The sequence below is a fragment of the Bufo bufo genome, chromosome 2 (genome assembly GCF_905171765.1).
Source record: "Bufo bufo chromosome 2, aBufBuf1.1, whole genome shotgun sequence".
Classification (NCBI taxonomy): domain Eukaryota; kingdom Metazoa; phylum Chordata; class Amphibia; order Anura; family Bufonidae; genus Bufo; species Bufo bufo.
Genome location: NC_053390.1, coordinates 723822324 through 723846519, shown reverse-complemented (window position 1 = coordinate 723846519; position 24196 = coordinate 723822324). Strand labels below are relative to the sequence as shown.

Below are 24196 nucleotides of genomic sequence, written 5' to 3'. Positions count from 1 at the left end.
ATCTAGCAAGAATAGAAGAATAGAAGAAGAATGGCAAAACGGTCATAAAACGGAAATATCCAGAATTGTCATTTCACGTGAAATAAAATTATTTACTAAAACAGATATGTCAGGAGTGGTGACCATTCCTCTTTAATTTGTACAGCACAGAATTTTAGACGATCCGCTTCTTTTGACATCAAACCAAAATATTTAAGGTGTATTCCATTGTCAAAAAGTGTTTCCACAGGTAAATAAAAAATAACAGAGCTTACACTCACCTCTCCAATCACCACTGCTGGGGTTTCGATGGTGTTGGTGTTCCCCACTGCACTCCACTTCCTGCTCCTGTCTTGACACGGCAGGAAATGACTAAGATTGTCACTCGGCCAATCAGTGGCTTTGCATGGGTATTGCTGGAGCCAGTGATTGGCTGAGCAGCGGTAACAGCCATTTCCTGCCGTGTCAAGACAGGAGCAGGAAGTGGAATGGAGCTGGGTTCCCGGTTCTGTCGGACAGCAGTGTTGGGTGATCGGTCAGGTGAGTATAATTTTTGTTATTTTTCTGGACGCCAGAAGAAATACATAAAAAATTACAACTTAACTAATTCTAGTTAAGTCTTGTTCTGTGAAGTGATATGAAACTCCCATCATTTGTAATTCATTCCAAATGGGGTTGAATCACAAAAGGCATGGAAACATCAGATTCAGTGTCTGTCTGATCACGGGGCTATTGCAGTGTACTCTCATCATCATGTCCATACACTTCAATAAGCCCGTGATCAGATAGTGACTAACTATATCATAAATTACTGTGATTCCTGGTGCGATTACAGCCCTAATTCCTCATTTAGACGGGGACAAAATGGCACATTTATAGCCATATTGATCCATAAGGTAAACTTAATGCCTGCTTAACAAGGGCAAAAAGAAGGGCTTCAAGTGCCGCTGCTCTGATTCTCCCTGCGCGGGCTTCGGTTGCAGTGATGACGTCCCTATATACTCCATGTGACCGCTGTACCCAATTACTGGCTTTAGTGGTTATGTACCGTATACCACTGAGGCCAGTGACTCCTGCACACCTCTGCAGCCATATACATCATGGCTGCAGCAATGGGGAGGATCGGAGCCATGGCGCTGGTAGTAGCGGGGGCTGAAAGAGGTGAGTATATGTTATTTTATGACTGTTCCTGACTAGGAGGACCATTTTTATTACAACTCAGACAACCCTTATAAATTTAACACTTGCTTTTTTAGAGTCAGAATGGAGAAAAAAACCTAGAAAATCACAATTTACAGTTCTTAGCATTGTTGACTGGTTTTGTAATACATGAGGAGGTACAAGCAAATGAAAACTAAAATATGAAGTGGAAAGGAGGAGGTAAAGGTACATTCACAATGTAGTATTCCTCTCTTCTCCTCCTGTAAGATCTCTTCCCTACTTCTGGCTTTCAGGTCTTCATGGCAGCTCTGGGAAGCTGACAGGATCCACATCCAGTCTGAATAAACTGTCGGTGCAGAGTTCAGGGAGCCGCAGGTCTCAGTCTTCTTCATTGTTAGATATGGGCAACATGTCTGCCTCTGACTTGGATGTAGCTGACCGCACCAAATTTGACAAGGTACTTTTCTTCTGCTGTGATCTTAGATATTCAACAGCCTTTTATTTTTAAAGGACATCTGTCAGCAGATTCATACTTAAAAAACGGTCTGACCTGTTACATGTGGTCTTTGCAGCTGAATGCATCTGTGTTGGTCCCATGTTCATATGTGCCCGCATTGCTGAGAAATATGATGTTTTAATATATGCAAATTAGCCTCTAGGAGCAACGGGGGCTTTGCTGTTGCACCAAGAGGCGGAGCTTTCTCCACTGCCGTGCCCTTTGCACTCTAATTGACGGGGCCAGACGTGATGACATTTTCACTGCCCGGCCCTGTCAGTCAAAGTGCAGAGGGTGCGGCAGTCGCAGAGAGAGAAGAGCCTTTAGGTGCAACGGCAACGCCCCCATTGCTCCTAGAGAGAAAGTAGTTTGTTCTCTGTAATAGAATTCAAAATCAAATCACCCCCTTCCTTTCCCCATAATTAAAGTAAACAATAAAAAGTAACATAGGCATCACTATGTCCTAAAACGTCCATACTATTAAAATATAAACCTATTTATCCTATGTAGTGAATGGAAAAAAAATAATCTAAGTGGCTGATTCAACTCGCTACAACTCCCAAATAAAATTGAATAAAAAGTGGCCAAAAAGTAATACATACTACAGATCGATCCGCAAATAATGAGCCCTCACTCGGCTCCGTAGAAGTAAATATAAAAAGTTATGGTGATCCAGAGAAAAATATATATTTTTTCAAAAGTAAAAAAAAAATGAAAATTATGATACAATTGTTATCAATAGGCCACCAGTCTTGCTCAAAGTATACTGAAAAAGTGATCTGCAATTAATTAGTCCTAAAATGTAACTTTTTAATAATTATTTCTTATAAAATAGATGGTCCTCAAAATAATTGATAATGGTGCGTACAAAAAAAACACAAGATACAGTAAATGGAGCCTCTAACGAAGTCGGTCCTCACTATATAGTGAAGTCCATGGGGACGGAATAACTTCATAAAGTAGGAATGAAAGTGCACGGCGGCTCCTTAGATAAAGACCATTTGTCCTACCGCTCCGTTGATTGGTTCCTGTTGTACGGCAGTTCCTCTCGACGACTTGATGTGAATAATCCTTGGAGGAGTGGAATTGCTGCTGCAAGAGATAGGGGACCTTTCCCGGAATAGACTGACCCTGGTTAGCCCTCTCCTGCTAAATCCCTACACGCATGTTTCGCTTTCAGGCGAGTACAAAGCTCATCAGGGGAAACACGAGGGAGCGCAGCAAATCACCAAAGAAAAATTAATGAACAGAGGGGCAGGTGATAAGGTACTCACTCCGCACCTTTACATTCAAAATAGTAAGAACCAAGTCCAGATGTGGCTTGGGTTCGCAAATCTAAGATGGGGAAAGGACAGTAGATGGATGCCCTCTTCCTCCTGACAGGGAACTAAGGTCGTCTGCGGGCTTGATGTAGCCTGAGTATGACTCAAAAGCCGCCACTATTTAAATGAGATACAGCCCCAAAGCGAGGCTTGGCTGCTGGCAAACTTCCTGTGTGATGCGCCGCGCGACAAGCTGGCGCATGCGCAATGAAATACACCAGGGTTGCCAGAAAGCTGAAACAGCAAAGAGGCGTGGGTGAGGTATGATGACGTCACCACGTCGGATCTCAGTGGAGCATGCGTGATCCATACTGACATGGCTGCTGGGCAACCAGGATGCGTTCCCGGCTCCTGTCAGATGTGCGGCCCCCAGTGCAGAGCCGCGCTTTTTTATTATGGCATTTACGGCGTACATATTATAGAGGTGACCTGGATATCGTAACACAAGTATACAGTCCGTGGCAAACTTGGCTGATGAAACATGATATAGAGAAGCAATACAGGGGAAATAACCCATAAATTAAGGATAAATATTAACAGGAAGGGGGAGGGGGGGAAACAAGTTCCTGAAACTTGAAAGACCCCAATGTCAAAGAGCAAGTACTTGGTATGTAGGCACGATCCATAGATCTAAATAAAACAGCTAAAGTTGAGCTGCTCATTCAGACCCATGGGTGAGACTATACGTAATGTAAAGGGCCAATGGGCTTCGCATTGTAACAGAGTACGGTACCAATCACCTCTGCGGGTGGGGGGTCCCACTCAGGGGCGGGCTGGGCCGGGGGCAGGGAGGCAATTGCCCCCCAGGCCGCCCTAAATAAACGGCCGCTGGGCCGCCCGTCTTTAAAAAAAATGTATTTGTATTTTTTATTCTTCAGGGCCGCACCGCCGATCACCACAGGCGGCGCGGCCCTGGATGTAAATGCGGCCGTGCTGGATGTAAATGCCTGCAGCCTATCAGAGGCCGGCTCAGGCAGTGCGATGACGTCATTATCATCGCGACTCCTGAGCCGGGCAGCACACAGCAGGGACACAGGCCGGAAGAGGCTTGCATCGCTGCTGATGGAGGTAAGTATTAGTGTTTTTTTTTTTTTCTTCTTTGCGGGGGGCTGGCACTATGGGGGGGGGGGGGGATCTGGCACTATGGGGGGGGATCTGGCACTATGGGGGGGGGATCTGGCACTATGGGGGGGGGATCTGGCACTATGGGGGGGGGATCTGGCACTATAGTGGGAGCTGGCACTATGGGGGGGATCTGGCTCTATAGGGGGAGCTGGCTCTATAGGGGGAGCTTGCACTATAGGGGGAGCTGGCACTATGGGGGGGCTGGCACTATGGGGGGGCTGGCACTATGGGGGAGCTGGCACTATAGGGGGAGCTGGCACTATGGGGGGGCTGGCACTATGGGGGAACTGGCATAGGGGGGGCTGGCACTATGGGGGGGGCTGGCACTATGGGGGGGCTGGCACTATGGGGGGGCTGGCACTATGGGGGGGGGAGCTGGCACTATTGGAGGAGCTGGCACTATTGGAGGAGCTGACACTATGGGGGAATTTCTTATTGGCACATTATGGGGGGGCACCATGGGGAGAGGAGCACTATGGGGGTATCTGGGGGCTCTAAAGGGGCTTTTTTATTATTATTGGCACATTCTGGGGTGCACTATAGGGGAGAGCAGCACTATGGGGCATCTGGTGTTACTATAGGGGCATTATTTGGGGGCACTATGGGGAAGTGTGTGCTCTAAATGGGCCTTTTGTATTGGAACATTATGGGGGGCACTATGGCATTTGGTGGCACTAAGGGGGCATTTTTTACTGGCACATTATGGGAGGCACTATAGGGGAGAGCGGCACTATGGGGCATTATTTGGGGGCACTGTGGGGGAGTGGAGCACTATTGGGGCATATGGTGGCACTAAGAAGGGGCATTTTTTTACTGGCACATTGTGGGGGAGAGGAGCACAATAGGGGCATCTGCTGGGGGCACTAAGGGGCATTTTTTTACTGGCATATTATGGGGGACACTATGGGGAGGGGGAGAGGAGCAGTATGAGGGCTTTTACTGGGGCACTATATAGGGGTATTTTATACTGGCATACATTATGGGGACATTAGCTCAACTGCGGGCACTAAGCGGGGGTATTTCATGTACTGTCATATTATAGGGAAAATTATTACTACTAGGGGGTATTATGGGGAGCTTTACTACTACTGGGGGGCTATGAGGAACATGATTACTAGGGCACTATAGGGGCATTATTACTACTAAGTGTGCTCTGCCAGAGAATTATTTCTATTGGTGGTATTTTGGGGAGCACTGTTACTTTGGGGGCACCCTGGCATAGTATCAGCTTAGCACAATTATTTTTGGGGGACATTATCTTTATACTATTAGTGTCTGGGCGCAGTTATTTTTTAGAGCACTGTGTGCCAATAATTGTTTAAGGGGGCGCTATCTGTGTGGTAGTAGTATTCACAGAGGTACTGTTTCTGCAGTATAGTATTGGGGGCATAGCGGGTACAGTATTGGGGGCACTATCTGTGTGGTAGTAGTATTTCCAGGGGGACTGTTTCTGCAGTATAGTATTGGGGGTGGCAGGAAACTAATGTCTGTTTCTCAATCTCTGCAGAGACGGGAGATGGCAGAAAAATCATCATGGCGGTCTGGTCTGAATGGAGAAGATGAGGAAACAGAACGTCTACATCAAAGGTGACATCACTGGATGTAAAAGGTATGGGGCGCTATGTAGGAGAGCAGATGCTCCGGCTCCTCCTCCTGCCATTTGCAGAAGGAGGATTCAGAGCTGGGTGAGGACGACGAAAGGGGGCAGCAGGCCACGGGCGGGTGGCAGATGGTGGGGGGAACCACAGGCCTTGAGCAGGATCAGGGGAGGGAGGAGAGCGGAGGAGCTTCCTGGCTGTAGCTTGTTATATAAGCAGGCAGTGCAGCCAGGACAGGCCCCCCCTCTCCGTATGATTTGTAGACAGGCCTCAACTATAGAATGTCAGCTGTACAGTGTGTGTTGGGAGTGGCCTATTATATGTAGGAGGGGCTTTTAATAATGGGCGGGGCTAATAAATGGGCCACTCGACTGGATTTGCCCCCCAGGACTAAGGCTGCCAGCCCTCCCCTGGTCCCACTGTTTCTATGCCCATAACTTTGATACATCTTGGGTTGCCTTGGTGATAGTCATGGATATGTCTGGAGACAGCCGTTTCCCTCCTGTTCTCGATGTCCCCCAAGTGTTCGCCTATACATCTACGTAGTTCACATCTGGTCTTGCCTATGTATTCTTTTTTACAGTCTCAAGTGATCTTATAAATTTACACCCCGAGTACAACAGTTAATAAAGTCTTTAATCGGGAATGTCGGTTGTAGTTTTGTGCTGTAAAATGACATGTCAGTTTGTATGGTGCTGCAAGCTATACAGCAACCACATCTAAAACAACCACGTTCCAGGGGTGTAATGGCTCTGAACAAGGAGGTCCCTCAAACTACTGCCGCACTGAATGTAATCTGCGGGTGCTCTTGTATTATCTCGCTGATATCGGGATCCATGAGAAGAATGAGCCAGTGTTTATGAAGGATCTTCCTTGTCCGATCTGCGGCACCATCACTAGTAGCAATCAGGCAAATTTTTTGATCGGCCACTGTTTTTCTTTTTTGGTATCAACAGTTCTGTACGAGCTGTGGAGATGGCCCTATGATATGCGGTCTTCAATACATTATCCGGGTACCCCCTGTTTAGAAACCTGGCCCTTAAATCGTCAGCCTGCTTAACGAACTCTGTCTTTTCAGAACAATTTCAGCAGAGGCGTAGATACTGACCACCTGGGATAGGATGACTACTACTCCAGTGAAGGACAGAGTTGGTTGGGGTCGGTTTTCTGTAGATAGTGGTGGATAATTCATCAGATTCCTTCCTGGAGATAGTGGTATCCAGGAAGGGGAAGGTATCTGTACTGGATTCATATGTAAATCTTATCCCGATGTCATTGAGATTGTTTACAAAGTCTGAGAAAGCAGGTTTCCAGATAAAAATGTCATCGATGTACCGGGCCCATAACAAAATGGACCGGTACTGGGCGACATGGTTTCTCCAAAGACTATGTTGGATTCCCACCAGCCCAGGAGCAAATTTGCATAAGTTGGTGGGCAAGAACAGCCCATTGCTGTGCCCCTCAAGGAGTCTCAAGATAAAATTGTTATGTTCTGTGAACTGGCATCCTCTCATACTCGGTACCGTACTGCCCTCAGTCCATGAGGCGCTTTACTTGTCCATTCATCATTGATCACTTTTTCAGTATACTTCAAAAGTTTTAACTTTTTTACAGTATTAAAACACCTGAAAAACTATACAAATGTGGTATCGCTGTAATCGTATTGACCCAGAGAATGAAGTGCACAGGTCAGTTTTACAGCTTAGTTAAAGTCGTAAAAACGAAACAAAAATATGGCGGAATTGCACTTTTTCGCAATTCCATTCTACTTGGACTTTTTTTCTAGCTTCCCAGTACATCGTATACAATATTAAATGGTGCCATAATTATAGCACAACTTGCGGCTATGTTAACAGAAAAGTAAAAAAAAAAATTGGGGAATCTGGGAAGGCAAAGAGTAAAAAACTGAAATGCAAAAACAAAAAAATGACCCGATCCTGAGAGGGTTAAGGATAGTACAGTAGTTCTATGCTGTTTCTGTAAAGGTGGCTGAGCTCTGTCCGAACTAGCGGCACCTTGACTCTGCTGCCTATTGTAGGTCCCTTGGGCAGGAGCCCCATGAACTGTCTATTATGGAAAACCTTTAAAGGGAAACGCTATCTAAAATACTTGTATTCAAGCCCATCAGGTGGATATTCCATAATACTCTGTCTTGGATACATTTACTTTTTTCAGCACTGCTGTTCTACTCACTTAATGCACTTTGTGACTTGTATAATTGCTTAACAGGGTTTTAAATGTGGTTAATAAGATGTGGACGCTCAAAATAATCTGATTTTATATTTTTATTTTTTTTCAGATCTTTGAACAGGTCTTAAGTGAACTGGAGCCGCTGTGTCTCGCAGAACAAGACTTCATCAGTAAATTCTTTAATCTATCCCAACATCAGAGCATGCCTCGGACACCCATGGTACAGAACGCTAGTTATTTATTAATGTTACTGTATGAAAGCCAAATTCTGGGCAAATGTAATGTAGCAGGACCTGTTAGGGGTCTTCACACACATGAATTTAGTGCTGGCTTTTAATGCCTGTAAAAAGTCTCAAATTTTGTTACTTTCCGTTTTGGGACAGGCTTTGCCACTTTTTAGCATTTTTTAACACCACCACCACTTTTCTTAAAATTGAGGAGAAGATGAGCCACTGGAGGCGATATCTTAACATATGTGCAAAAAAAAACTGCCGCACATAGCACTAGAAGTCTACTCCAGCTCTGGTTGGAGTAGATTTCTGTTTTAGGCACACAGACAGCAGAACGACCTGCGCCTCGTAAAAAAATTGGTTGGATCTTCGGCCAGCTGGGTGTTTACTAGGACCAGTGTGTGAAACGTTGGTCTTTAGTATATGACCCAGAGAAGGAGATTACAGGACGCCTAAAAACATGCCAAAAGTTTCAGCATGCTGCATTTCTGAAAGGAAGCAAAAGAGACACAAAAACGCTCTTCATATTTCTGATAGACCTTCAGCGAACATCTAGAGCTAGCATTTGTAAAGGGAACCCGTCATCATTGTTAAGCTGATCTCACCGAGGACAACCTAAAGCAGTGACAATGTTGAGCTGAAAGTACGTGGTTGCTAAGAACCAGCACCCAGTCTACCTGAGAAGAGTTTTTCATAAGTTCTGGAGTGACACACTGTTGAAATGAGTGTGTCTGTCATTACTTTATGCTGTTCTGAGTGAGGGCAGGATAAAAGTGATGACCGGTTCCTTTTAACAGAGAAAAGGCTGGTGCAAAAGAAATGCAAAAAAAGGCACCAGAAAAGGACATGTAAAACGAGCCTCTTTCTTTCTGCCCCTCTAAATGCAATGCTTCGTGTTACTGGTCTGTACAGAAGTGGCCGAAAGGAGAGACGGCCTCTGACATCACTTCCTGCTCTGCAGCTATTGGGTGAAGGTGCGCCTCGCAGACTTCCTGCCCTGCCGTCCCCTGGTTACATTTGGGTTTGAGCAAAGGCTGCAGTTTGTATTATGTAACCATGGAGACACAAAGCTCTGCATAGAAGCTGTACATGCAAAAATGAACAAGATTTTTATTCACAATTGTTTAAAAATAAATGCTTTATTTTTTATTTTAGATGAAAATAAAAGAAAATAGTTGTAAAGGTGGATTGAAATGAAATGAATACGTATCTACCTGAATTTTAAAGGAGTATTCCCATCTGGGACATTGATGGAATATCATTAATATCAGATAGGTGCAGGTTCCAACTGTGGGACCTGCTCCTATATCCAGAATGGGGCCACCAAAATGAAGGACATGCACCGCTCACTCTCCATGGCTATGGACTTTAGAAGTCCCCTAGCGGTGAATGGAGAGCAAGCTACGCAAGCATGACCACCTCTACGTTCAGGGTGGCCATGCATGCGCGGCTCTTCACTTAGACAGCCCCGTTCTGGAGATAGGTGAGGGTCCAACCACCAGGACCAGGGTGGATTTGATTTAAATCGCTAGTCAGTAAGGCTTGATTTAAATCATAGTTTTCTACATAAAGACAAATTCTTGCTCGTATAACTTATAATATGCAAGTAGATGAAGATTTTGAGAATAACAACGTCTCATATTAGTTTGATTAGGTTGATTCTGTATTCATAGGTTTGTAGAAGTTAGGATTAAGGTCTTTTTCTCAACTCTGTTCATGTTATAACATTTTTGCTGTGAAGGAGAGGCATGTGATCTCTGCTGAGTCAAATTCAGGTTTGAGAACTGCAAAAGTAAACCAAGCATCTGTGATAATATCTTGTAGGCAGAGAAACTGCCCAATAATCTTACAAAAACCTCTGGAAGAGCATGACATTGTGAATGGATTAATGGAATTTATTTACCAAAAAAAATTAAACATATACAGCCTTATTCTACATAATTAGAAAACGAATCTTTATTTCATGGTAATATATTTTCCTCCAAAATAATTTTATATAAAAAAAAATCAGATTTTTTAGATTTTTTTTTTAGATTTTTTTTCTTAAATCATAGATTTTTATCCACCCTGACCATGACCCACTCCTATCTGACATTCCCAGGTGGGAATACCCCTTTAAGTGTATATAAAAAATGTAGTAAGATATAAAATATCAGACAGTTCGCTCTCGATCACCAATGCTGGGAAATTACGCTCTAAAAAGTCAGTAATGTTCTGGGGGAATGGCTATAATTGGCTTCTGGTGGAATTGCATCCAAATAACAATCAAATCATTTTATTTATTGTCCTTAAGAAAAAAATAAGCTATTGTGTCTCTGTTAACCGGCATCTCGGAAAGTAAGCCAGGCTTTTATGTCAAGCTGAACAGATGAATTAGCCACAAAATCACAAGTGATTGTTTTTTAGGGGAACGAGGAGGACTGATAAGTAAAAATAAATGATGACAGCATGAATAATTAAATGCACTCATCCGTTGTGGCTTGGTAAATGTCTAGGTGATGTGGATGCGGTGCTTCATAAGGTTAATGGATTAGAGGAGGATGAGGAACTCCCGTCTTATTATTTTGGTGGGGAAGGAAGCAATTTATTATTAAATAAATTATTATAAATGATTATTATAAATTTATTAAATAAAGCCTTATCAAGATATTAAAGGGGGTTTCTGGGATTATCATATTGATGACCTATCCTTCAGTCAGACCCCCGCCGATCAGCCGCAGCGCTTAGGCCTCTTCCTACGTCAGTGATGACATGTTCATAGGTCATGGGCTGAGCTGCAATACCAAGCACAGCCGCTATCAAGTGGTGCTCTGATGAGTGCCGTGGTCTCCTCTAACAGCTGAGCGGTGGGGATCCTGGGACTCGGTCAGTGCTCAGGTCTCTTCCTAGGCCATGGGAGATCATCATGATCCAGTGCAGTTACAGGCATGTATAAATCATTATGGCGACCAGACGTTTCGGCCGATCAGGGCCTTCTTCAGCTTAATCTGTAGCTGGCTCCCTGTCGTACGTGGCGCTGGATGCATTACCCATGATGTTGTTTTTTAAAGCTTAGTTTTAGAACGGTCATTGCCTTATGCTTGCAATGGCTGCAAGATGTAAGTAAAATTGTGGAAGGTCAGTAAGAAATAGGGGACAGATGGAGGGGAGTATGACAGGGCACTCAGACCACCAAGAATCTGTATGATGTTAGCACGGAGACGCTTTACCACTGAAGAGAATGACCACAGCATGGCATATCCATAGGCCTCATAGATCACAACTGTCCTTAGGCTTTATATGGGCAGTGCTTGTATAAGCCCCACCCATAAATGGGCAGTCCCTGGTGGGTTGGCGGCATTCTCATGCCCTTAATTTACCAACTGCTATGTTGGTATGTCTTTGTTGCCCATAGCTACCAATCACAGCTCAGCTTCCATTTTTCTAGTGCACTTAGCTGAGCTCCTGCTTGCTGTGTGCAGTAGTGCTCTTAGGGCTCATTCAGGTGGCCATAGTGGTTTCCGGTCCGCAAATTGCAGATCCGCAAAACACGGATACCAGCCATGTGCGTTCCACATTTTTCAGACCGCACATGGCCAACCCTATGATAGAAATGACTATTCTTGATTGCGGAAAAGACCTGCTCGATCTTTCTTGCGGGGCCACGGAACATTACTCCTGTATGAAAGCGACCGTTGGTATGTTGAATCCACATAAACCTGTGCGGATTCGCCAAGGTCACAGACTCGTCTGTTAGTTATGAACATGCCATTTTTAATAATCTACAAGAGGTATTAAACCATAGCCTAGTGTCCCAGAAAGACAACTTGTTACCTGTCCACAGGATAGTGTTAGGAGGTCTGACCACTGGGATCCCCACTGACCACGAGAGTGGGGGTTTTGTGTCCCCTATATGAATATAGCGAGAGTGCTGGTCTAGCATGCACACTGCCGCGCCGTTCAATTTCCTCGGCACTACGTAGAGCAGATTACACTGTTCAGCGGTCTCCATCGGTCCCATAGAGATTGCATGGAGCAGAAGTGTGTATACTTAGACGCCACACCATTCAAATGGGGGACAACCAGCTGCTGTTCTTGTGGACCTCAACTATCAGACACTTATTGTGAGCTATATTGTGGATTGGTGAAGTGTACAAGCTCTTTAAGGAAGACCTACACATAGTTTGCTGCCTTTTTCCCATATTCTTTTTTGTTTTTGTTTTTTAGGTTGAAGGAGATGATGCAGATGGTGGCGGATTTTCTCGGTCACAGAACACAGTGATAACCACATCCTCAGAGTACATCTCTTCATTATATTATCACTAATGAACATGCAATAACTTGCTAAACATACTAAAGTGTTTGGTAATATTAGGGCTGTATAAAACACCGCAAATACGATGTATGTACGGAAACTAGTAAACATAACTCACGTACTGAATGATCACATGGCAAATTATAAATGTTGAAAGTGAATCTCCACCTTTTTTCGTTCATCGGGTAATTGGCTAGTTCGTGCCTACACCTCGATCATCGTTTGCTGGCAGCAGATTGTGCCATCTAATAAGCGACATTAGTGATCCCTCCTCTTACTCCACTGACGAGCAGGCGATTGTAGGGAGAGAACCCTTCCTTCCTGACAGTCGTCTGCTCTGTTGGGCAGTATCAAGGGGCCTCAAGAGCACCATTTGTTTAGGAATGGGGGAAAGATAGAAAAAATACCAAAGACATACAGATGACACTCTAACTGCTATAAAAGTATATTGCTATAGTTAGTGCTAAGTTAGGCTACTTTCACACCTGCGTTCAGGTGTCCGCTCGTGCGCTCCGTTTGAAGGGGCTCACGAGCGGTCCTGAACGCAGCCATCTGGCCCCAATGCATTCTCAGTGGAGGCGGATCCACTGAGAATGCATCCGCCTGCCAGCGCTCAGCCTCCGCTCCGCTCAGTGAGCGGACACCTGAACGCTGCTTGCAGCGTTCGGGTGTCCGCCTGGCCGTGCGGAGGCGAGCGGATCCGTCCAGACTTACAATGGAAGTCAATGGGGACGGATCCGTTTGAAGATGGCACTATATGGCTCAATCTTCAAGCGGATCCGTCCCCCATTGACTTTCAATGTAAAGTCTGAACGGATCTGCTCAGGCTACTTTCAGACTTAGAAAATTTTCTAAGTTATAATGCAGACGGATCCGTTCTGAACGGATGCAAACGTCTGCATTATAGGAGCGGATCCGTCTGATGAAACATCAGACGGATCCACTCCGAACGCTAGTGTGAAAGTAGCCTTAGTTGATCAGTACATTTCACCTTATTTGTCTCCGATAAATGTTATTTCCGTGGAGGTGTGAGTGACTGACACCCCTTGTACTGGTCGGTTCTTAACAAAACAGGATATTTTTCCCTCTATGGTGGTCTATTTGCACCTATACATATTAGATGTGTGCTTATCCAGATTACTACCATATGGAAAGTTCATAAGCAGCTGTGGGGAATCTAACATGCCCAATCCTTGACAGTAGGGATCGACCGATATTGATTTTTTTAGGGCCGATACCGATAATTTGTCAACTTTCAGGCCGATAGCCGATAATTTATACCGATATTCTGGGTATTTTTATTTTTGAGAAAAAAAAAATTTCCTACACAAATCTGCTGAAAATTAATATGTTTATTGTTAACGTGTATTATTATTTTATTTTTTTGTAAATCTTTTTCATTTATACTTAATATTTTTGTGTTTTTTTTTTTTTTACTAACTTTTAGCCCCCTTAGGGACTAGAACCCTTGTCCTATTCACCCTGATAGAGATCTATCAGGGTGAATAGGACCTCACACTGTCCCTGCTGCCCTGTGCTTTGTGCACACAGCAGCAAGGTTACTGACTATGGCAGCCAGGGCTTCAATAGCGTCCTGGCTGCCATGGTAACCGATCGGAGCCCCAGGCTTACACAGCTGGGGCTCCGATCGGAGGAGCAGGGGAGAGGGGATCCTGTGGCCACTGCCACCAATGATTATTACTGGGTGGGGGGGGCGCACTGCGCCACCAATGAAGATACCTCTCTCATTCACATACAGGAGGCGGGAGCTGGCTGCAGAATCACATAGCCGGCTCCCGACCTCTATGAACGGCAGCTGCGGTCCGCGGTAGTTAACCCCTTAGGTGCTGCGGATCGAACTACCGCGGACCGCAGCTGCCGTTCATAGAGGTCGGGAGCCGGCTATGTGATTCTGCAGCCAGCTCCCGCCTCCTGTATATGAATTAATGAAAGACTCATCTTCATTGGTGGCGCAGCGGCCACAATCCCTCCCCTCCTCTTGTCTTCTCACCTCTCATTGGCGGCAGCAGCAGCAGCAGCACAGGGGGAGGGACACACTGCTTCCTTCTCCCCTGTGCTGCGGAGGGAACACAGAGAGCGCTGAGAGCAGCGCGTTCTGTGTTCCCATTACGTTATCGGTATATCGGCAAAATAGATGCCGATACCGATAGCTGTCAAAATCCTCAATATCGGCCGATAATATCGGTAAAACCGATAATCAGTCGATCCCTACTTGACAGTAGAGCTGTGACAATACCAAAAAGTTTGATTCGGTTTCGATACCAAGAAAAAGTATTGCGATACTCGATACCACACAAAACATGCAAAACAAAAAAATACCCACACAGTAACGTCTTGTTGCTGTCTAAATTTGATTGTGGCAATACCAAACTTGTGTAGTTTTTATTTTGTTTTATCAATTTAAAAAAAACTTTAAAAAAAAAAAATCTAATTTTTTTTTTCCATTGCCATTTTCAGACCGCCATAGCTTTTATTTTCAGTCTACAGAGCTGTATGAGGGCATATTTTATGTGGGACAAACTGTAGTTTTTATTGGTACCATTTTTGGGGTGCATACAACTTTTTGATCACTGTTGCTCAACTTTTTTAGGGGGACAAAGTGAATAAAAAATGGCAGATTGCAAGTTCTTATTGTTTTTGCCATTATGGCCTTCACCACACAGGAACATCTTTTTAATATTTTAATAGTTCAGACATTTTCAGATGTGACGATACCTGATATGTTTATTGCTTTATTGTTTATATTTTTAATATGTAAAATTGGGAAAGGTGATTTAAACTTTAAACTTTAACTTTTTTTATTTATTTTTTTTACTTTTTTTTTTTTTTTGTACTTTTAGCTCCCTTAGGGGGCTGGAACCTGGGATCTTTTGATCCCTTATCCTGTTCACCATTATAGAGATCTATTATAGTGAATGCCATTCTGACTCACTCCCTGCTGAGCTGTGCCTCGTGCACAGCTTAGCAGGTAGCTTACCGTGGCAGCCCTGGTAAGCTTCAGAAGCATTCAGGTTGCATTGGTTGCTGCAAAACCGCCGGTGGCTCCGATTGTAAGGCAGAGGGAGCCGTCGCCCTCTGCCTTACCTCACAGACGCCAAAATCGCTGTTGATCACAGCATCTGAGGGGTTAATTGAGCAGTTTTGACATGATCACCGTTCTACATCATTGCAGTATTATACTGCTGGCACTCGCCGTTTGTATGGAGCAGGCTCACTGCAGCAGCCCGCTCCATATAATTCCCTGTGCATAATTCTGTACATGTACAACATTATGCGTTAATGGGAGGCTCATGGTGTTATTAATTTTCAACCTCCATGTGCATCATATTAATAGTATGTTACACCATCATTAACCCCATGTTACCCATTATATGAGTTAGAACATGATGGGGGTTACTTACTATTAATATTATTACAAATGTAATAAGACCATGTGCCTCACATTAATACATGCACACAACATAAAGCACATACAGTCAGGTCCATAAATATTGGGACATCGACACAATGCTAACATTTTTGGCTCTATACACCACCACAATGGATTTGAAAAGAAACGAACAAGATGTGCTTCAACTGCAGACTGTCAGCTTTAATTTGAGGGTATTTACATCCAAATCAGGTGAACGGTGTAGGAATTACAACAGTTTGCATATGTGCCTCCCACTTGTTAAGTGACCAAAAGTAATGGGACATAATAATAATAATAATAATTATAAATCAAACTTTCACTTTTTAATACTTGGTTGCAAATCCTTTGCAGTCAATTACAGCCTGAAGTCTGGAACGCATAGACATCACCAGACGCTGGGTTTCATCCGTGGTGATGCTCTGCCAGGCCTCTACTGCAACTGTCTTCAGTTCCTGCTTGTTCTTGGGGCATTTTCCCTTCAGTTTTGTCTTCAGCAAGTGAAATGCATGCTCAATCGGATTCAGGTCAGGTGATTGATTTGGCCATTGCTTAACATTCCACTTCTTTCCCTTAAAAAACTCTTTGGTTGCTTTTGCAGTATGCTTTGGTTCATTGTCCATCTGCCCTGTGAAGCGCCGTCCAATGAGTTCTGAAGCATTTGGCTGAATATGAGCAGATAATTTTGCCTGAAACACTTCAGAATTCATCCTGCTGCTTTTGTCAGCAGTCACATCATCAATAAATACAAGAGAACCAGTTCCATTGGCAGCCATACATGCCCACGCCATGACACTACCACCATGCTTCACTGGTGAGGTGGTATGCTTAGGATCATGAGCAGTTCCTTTCTTTCTCCATACTCTTCTCTTCCCATCACTCTGGTACAAGTTGATCTTGATCTCATCTGTCCATAGGATGTTGTTCCAGAACTGTGAAGGCTTTTTTAGATGTCGTTTGGCAAACTCTAATCTGGCCTTCCTGTTTTTGAGGCTCACCAATGGTTTACATCTTGTGGTGAACCCTCTGTATTCACTCTGGTGAAGTCTTCTCTTTATTGTTGACTTTGACACACATACACCTACCTCTTGGAGAGTGTTCTTGATCTGGCCAATTCTTCAGTCATCCACCACAGTTGTTTTCCGTGGTCTTCCGGGTCTTTTGGTGTTACTGAGCTCACCGGTGCGTTCCTTCTTTTTAAGAATGTTCCAAACAGTTGTTTTGGCCACGCCTAATGTTTTTTGCTACCTCTCTGATGGGTTTGTTGTGTTTTTTCAGCCTAATGATGGCTTGCTTCACTGATAGTGACAGCTCTTAGGATCTCATCTTGAGAGTTGACAGCAACGGATTCCAAATGCAAATAGCACACTTGAAATTAACTCTGGACCTTTTATCTGCTCATTGTAATTGGGATAATAAGGGAATAACACACACCTGGCCATGGAACAGCTGAGAAGCCAATTGTCCCATTACTTTTGGTCCCTTAGCAAGTGGGAGGCACATATGCAAACTGTTGTAATTCCTACACCTTTCACCTGATTTGGATGTAAATACCCTCAAATTAAAGCTGACAGTCTGCAGTTAAAGCACATCTTGTTTGTTTCATTTCAAATCCATTGTGGTGGTGTATAGAGCCAAAAAATTTAGAATTGTGTCAATGTCCCAATATTTATGGACCTGACTGTACCTCCTGCAACAAGATCTTCCAGGATGCGGATAAGTTAAAGGAGCTTTGATGATGTCATCATCATGTAACCAGTAACATGTGGATGTTACTGGTCACATGGCGATGACTTCATCAAAGGTCCTTTAACTTATCAGCTTCCAGCACCACGAGGATGCTGTGAGTTTCTCTCTCCCCTACCCTCCTATTCTTTCCCCTCCTTCCCTCCATGACACTCCCCCCATCGGGCCACTAAGTGTTTTCATTGGTGGTCGGCCGCATCACAGTGAGGAGGGAGGGACGCTCTCCCTCCTTCTCCACTGTGTGGCCGCTTATGAGAGCACAGTCTGCGTGCACCATGTTCTCTGATAGTGACTGATACTAAGCTGTGCAATAGTATGCGCAGCATAGTTTCGAAAAAACGCCAATCACGATATCGTATCAAACCGGGTATCAAAGTATTGAAAAATTATCGAATTCACCACCCGGTGTAACTCTACTTGACAGTAGTGCTATTTATACGGTATACATTAGATTAGACCCTATTAAAATTTGCTGGTAATTATCTCATGTGTATGGCCTGCTTTAGTAACCATAATTAGGACTTGAATTGAATGTTGGTAGACGGTGTTTAGTTGAGCTTTGTTCATGATAATTCTTTTCATACTTCTTACTTTACAGGAAGGAAATGATCCGACAGATGATGACTCACATCTTTCGCTGCATAGAACCAGAACTCAACAACCTTATTGCCTTGGGAGACAAGATTGACAGTTTTAACTCTCTGTATATGCTGGTGAAGATGAGCTACCATGTGTGGACTGCAGAGAACGTGGACTCTGCTTCCTTCCTCAGTACTACTCTTGGCAATGTCCTGGTTACAGTGAAGAGGAATTTTGATAAGTGCATAGTAAGTGGGAATTTGCAGTGCCTTACATAAGGTGTCTTACATAAACCTAACATAAATTGATCATACAGCAATATATGTCTCTAGGATTATGGTCCTTAAAGGGGTATCGCTAGTATATGCCCCCATTGTCTGATAGGTGTGGGTCCCATCTCTGGGACCCATACCTACACTGAGAACAGAGTGGGTAAAAAGTGGTGGAGGGCACACTGCGCATGTGCAGCCGCCCTCCATTCATTTATATGGAGCCGCTGATAATAGCCGAGCACCGACTCGGCTATTTCAGTCAGCCCCAGAGAAATGAATGGGAGCGGTGGCCGCCCAAGCGCGGTACACTCCCATTATCTTGTATGGGGAGAGTGCTTGGTGGTGGCCGGAACCTTGGAAACCCGGGGTCCTCTAGCAATCGTCCTCACCGCTCCGTTCTCGACGTAGGTGCTGGTCTCAAAGGTGGCACGCGTACCTAGCAGACAATGGGAGCATATGCTAGTGAAATGCTCCCATTGTCTATGATGGGCCAACCCCTTTAAGGCTCCTTTCCGGGGGCCAACACAGCAGGAAGTTATGAGGAACAAACAGATCGTTCCTGACAATTGCCTGCTCATCAGCGGTGAGAGCTACATTTGCATACAGCATTCATCTCCTCTGTACGGGTGACGAGTGATCGCTACTGTCAGTGTGCCTAATTTTTTTGGATTCTTTTCTTTGGAATTCTGGCTCTTAAGTCTACGATACTTTGTTATCCTTCTGCTGGTGATTGGCATCTCTGAGATATCTCCTTCATGTTCCCAAATATGTATGTGTGTGTATCTATATGCACATGTGTGTGTGTGTGTGTGTGTATATATATATATATATATATACAGTGTATACTCAGTGTGTTACATAATCCCCGTTTGAAGGATTGCCGCTTCTAAGGGACAGGTCATAACTAGAGATGAGCGAATTTCAGGTTATGAAATTCGTTCACGCTTAGTTTACTAGTAAAAGGTGAATTGCGTTTTGGATTCCGTTACCACGGACCATAATGCAATTCTATGACGGAATGCATAACGGACTCCACTGCATAACGGAAATGGAACGGATCTGTTTTGCAGCCCATAGACTTTTATTAGGACTGAAGGAATAACGGAATGCCTCTAAAGGCATTCCGTTATGCTTTCCATCATAGAATAACCCCTTTGATTATCTTTTTTTCATTTGTCTTGATCACAAAACTTTGACCTCAGCCTTGTGTCTTTTCACTTTGCTGTGTGATGATTTAATGCCACCTCTCTCCTGGTATAGACTAACCAGATCAAGCAGATGGAAGATGTCAAAATATCAAAGAAGAGCAAAGTCGGCATTCTTCCCTTTGTGTCGGGGTTTGAAGAGTTTGCTGAGCTGGCAGAGTCCATCTTTCGATCGGCTGAAAGACGAGGAGACTTGGATAAAGCTTATACCAAACTGATCAGAGCGGTTTTCCTAAATGGTAAATGTCGGCACAAAGCGTAGATGTGTGCAAAGGAAGATGTATCATGATGTGCGTAGTGTCTTTATGTCTGTAGTTATTGCCGTAGACACCAGTTATGTGAATTGTTTTTAATGAAAGTAAACGCACTATATTCACCAGCACACTTCCATGCGCAAAGACACATGAAAACACTGGAAACATGGATGAATCCGAATCGCATTAATGCTATACTTACTATATGAAAATTAGAAGCTCTTTGTGCACATTTTTGATCACAATTGTGTCGGGCCCATCTACCAGCGACAAAGTGGCTGAACAGACAGGATCTACGCTATCAAATTTCCTCTCCTGGGCCTAAACCTACAAAATGAAGAATCCAGCTATATTATACGCCCTGGGCAGATGGGTGGAATTGCAAGGTCCAAATGGAGGCAGCCGTTCCCCCAAATGTATAAAGCAAAAAACAAAGAACAGCAAATGGGTGCACGGACTGCACGCTATCAGGCCTGCAATGCAAAAGCAAACCTCCTGTATGCTGCTGCAAATGGTGTTTATTTGCTTTTGCATTACAGCTGTGGTAGTGTGCACCTGTACGCCATTTCACTTTGTTAGGAGGTGCTGGTCTTAATTTTTTTGCATAGTTTTTAGTGAAGTTATAAGCTACATTCTCTTGAATGTTCGTTCTGTCCACAATATCACTGCCCCTATACAACTGTGCTTGAAGCAGATCTGTTGTTGTTTAGTAATTCGAAATATTAAAGGGGTTGTGCCCGCTCTTGAGCAGACCATGCTTCACTGCTTCCTGGCACTGGCTCCCCGCTCCTTCTTTCCCCGGCCTTGGCTGCTCCGCTCTACTCCCTGGATACCAACTTCCATTTTAACGTCATTGCAGCAAATCGCTGGCTGCAGTGGTGACCTGCTCCCCTTGCGTCATATTAAATGTTCTCGTGACACAAGGGGAGCAGGTCACCACTGCGGCATGTGATTGGATGAGGTGGCGTCAAAATGGAAGCTGACATCCTGGGAGCACAGATGAGCAGGCTTCCCTTCACCGGTCTGCCCAAAAGGGGGGGTTTGCCAACTCCCCTCCCCGCCCCCCAAATGTGAACAAGCCTTTTATGTTATGCTTAGAGTACTGTGTTAGATAGCACCAACTGAAACACCATTGTGAGTGGTCTCATGATTTTGATGGCAATACCACAGTACTGCCATTAACGTGAGTGAGCGGTATTACTAGTAAAACTTCCATTGACTTCTATGGGAGTTACAGAGTAGCACGGTCCACTAGCCGCTGCATATTAGGGGTATTCCAATGTCAGCCATGAATGGCCGGGATGGAAATACCCCATTAACTATTAATGAATCCATATGTGTGCGTAGTTCTGCGGCCAACATGTAAATGGGACCATGCCCTCACTAATGACATGCGGTATTGCCTTCATTCTGTACCCAGTGCATATCTCTCCAGCTTTTGACAGATTATTTCAAGCAAATAGTGGATCTCATTCTCTGCTGGCAAAAACCATATGAAGCAATGCGGTGAACTGAAATGTCATCTCGTTGTTTTTATTTCAGTTGAAAAAGTTGCAAATGAAAGCCAGAAGACTCCTCGAGATGTCGTCATGATGGAAAACTTCCACCACATTTTTGCTACTCTTTCTCGATTAAAGATCTCCTGTCTGGAAGCAGAAAAGAGAGAGGCCAAGCAGAAGTACAACGACCATCTGCAGTCATACGTGATCTACTCACTGGGACATCCTCTGGAGAAACTAAATGTAATGTCTTCTCTGAGGGTCGTTGGTTGGAGGTGGGAAGTGGAGCTCTTATTATACTTGTTGGGATACTGGCATGTCACAAGTAGTAGGCTTGTTATAAGGACACTGGTAAGGGCCTGTGAACATGGTGTCAACGATATACTCCCCTAGAATCAATGCTGCTTTGCACATGTCGGACAGAAAAGGCCTACAGGAATCCTACAATGGTACATTAAGGCCCATTCTCCTCTCTATGTAATATTTCACTGTGCTGATGCCTTAGACCCCCCAAATTACTAAAAGAACAGGGCCCATAGCACACTGCAGATGGCCCTAACATATTCATTGGTGGACAGCTCTAATGCCTTCAATGTAATGTTTGAGGCAGGGCACCTTTGAAGCCACCACTGCTGTATACCAAGCAATGTCTCTGAGATTTCCAGTTCTTTTTTTTTAATCTTTACCTGGACAAATACAATTTTTTGAAGCTGAAAAAAATTCTGCCTGTGTTGTATATGGATGATGATTCTTGTCGGGTTGAACTAATTATTGTATTACTTTGCTTCTGCCAAGACTTTCTTCGAAGGTGTCAAAGCACGTGTCGCCCAAGGAATTGGCTACGATGAAGTAAGCTACCAATTGGCATTCAGCAAGCAAGAGCTGCGGAAAGTCATAAAAGACTATCCTGGTAAAGAAGTGAAGAAGGGACTAGACAACCTCTACAAAAAGGTGGACAAACATCTGTGTGAGGAGGAGAACCTACTGCAGGTGAGTCAATTGCTTTAGGAGATCTTTATGTGATGTTTATGAAGCCATACTCGAAGATATTTAGATTGGATCATGTGACAGTGGTGTTTTTTTTTGGCTCCCTTAATGTCCTAACATATGTATGCAAAGTGGTAGGTGTAGAAACATGACCTGCAAAGAGAAATAAGAAAGTTCTGGAATGGAATCCCAAAAATGTGTGGTCTGATCCTGAAGGGGCTAAAGTTATGGAACTGTTGTTAGGGATAATTTCACACTAGTGCTTACATCCTCTTCCGGAAGCCCGCCAGAGAGCATCACATCCGGCATAGCTGGAAACTGCCGGAGACTGCAATGGAACCCGGCGTGGATCCGGCCTGTTTCTGGCACTAGTGGCCACGTTCGCCTGGACAAATAACGCTGCAAGCAGCAGTTTTTGTCTGGCCGAATCCCGCCACTATTGCTGGATCCCCGTCTGGTCCCATTATAGTCATTAGGCTCCTGTGGAGAAAGGTAGCATCTGACTATACCAAACATGATAATCTCCGGCAGACTGTTCCTCTGCCGGACGATGTAAGCACTCGTGTGAAACTAGCCTTATCCCATTCACTTCTGTGGTGTACTCCAAATGACTTTTTCTCCTGCAGTGAAGTATAATGAAATCAGTTTGCCTTTGTGACGTGGTGTCTGCTCTGTTCCCCAGGTGGTATGGCACACCATGCAAGATGAATTTATCCGCCAGTACAAGCACTTTGAAGGTTTGATTGAGAAATGTTACACCGGAGCTGGTATCACCATGGAATTCACCATTCAAGACATCCTGGAGTATTTCTCTAGTATTGCACAATCTCACTAGTAAAGCTAAATGAAATCCAAGGAAAAACGAATTCACTGTGTTGTGCCTAGTGTAGGGGTAGAACATGTACCATGCACTCAGGCCCTGCACTAGGCGTAACACAGTGTATCAGGGTTTTTTCTGGAGCATTCCTTTAAAGGGGCTTTCTGGGATGTAGATATTGATGATCTATACTCGGGATAGGTCATCAGTATACAACTGGTGGGGACCCGACACCCAGTACCCCAGTTAATCAGCTGGAAACTATACAGTGGATGGAGCTGTAAGCAGAGGTGAGCTGCAGTACCCTAGCACAGCCACTACACTGTGGACAGAGCCTTCTACTTCTCTTGTCCACTGAGTAGTCTCTGGTATTGGCGGGTGCCACGGGTGTCAGATCCCCAGCAATGCGATATTAATGACCTATCAGTATATAAGTTCTGGAAAACCCCTTTAAGGAATGAAAAGCACTTTAAGTGTCTCATACATGAAAGGGAAGAGGATGAATGAACTTAGCTGGAAACGTCTACTCTTAGCCCAAACACTGCACGTCCAGGAACAGGACTCTGTATCTAACTTTATGGTAATGTGTGAACGGGTCAACAAAGAACATTCAGAGCACGTCTCCGATACCATCTTACAGTAAACTCATGGCATCATCTTCTGTCATCTTACCGTGCTGTCCTATGAAGGGCAGCATATTACATCTATAGGTCAGTACTACTAATAGCCAAAATGGCATCGGGGGGGGGACACTTAGTAAGCTAAATGTGGCAGAATTCTTAGAAAAACTGGAGTACATGTTTCTACCATATCTATTATCTGTTTCAGACACTTTCTGCCGCTTTTCCATTTAGGGGATATGGCCTATCTGGAAAGGGAAGTGGGTTCATTTGAAAGGGGCAAAATGGTACAAAAGTTTGATGCAGATTTTTGGGGCAAAGTAAGCCAACCAATAAGTGGTGGGAAGTTAGACAAAACTGTCTAAAGATGCACCAAATGTATCATCTAGCAT

At 44.3% G+C, this 24196-nt stretch overlaps 1 protein-coding gene across 10 annotated transcripts in view; it reads left to right on the top strand.

Annotated features, from left to right (window-relative positions):
• EXOC1 (exocyst complex component 1) overlaps positions 1 to 23922 on the top strand; it is a 53499-nt gene extending 29577 nt beyond the window's left edge. For all 10 annotated transcript variants that reach the window (XM_040418839.1, XM_040418837.1, XM_040418831.1 and 7 more), the window contains 8 exons: positions 1434 to 1597; positions 7981 to 8091; positions 12308 to 12378; positions 18170 to 18398; positions 19683 to 19866; positions 21424 to 21623; positions 22176 to 22370; positions 23050 to 23922. In XM_040418839.1, the coding sequence (XP_040274773.1) occupies positions 1434 to 1597; positions 7981 to 8091; positions 12308 to 12378; positions 18170 to 18398; positions 19683 to 19866; positions 21424 to 21623; positions 22176 to 22370; positions 23050 to 23202 (1307 nt within the window). In that variant the 3' untranslated portion in view covers positions 23203 to 23922. The remainder of the gene's footprint in view (positions 1 to 1433; positions 1598 to 7980; positions 8092 to 12307; positions 12379 to 18169; positions 18399 to 19682; positions 19867 to 21423; positions 21624 to 22175; positions 22371 to 23049) is intronic.
• The last annotated feature ends 274 nt before the right edge of the window (positions 23923 to 24196 follow it).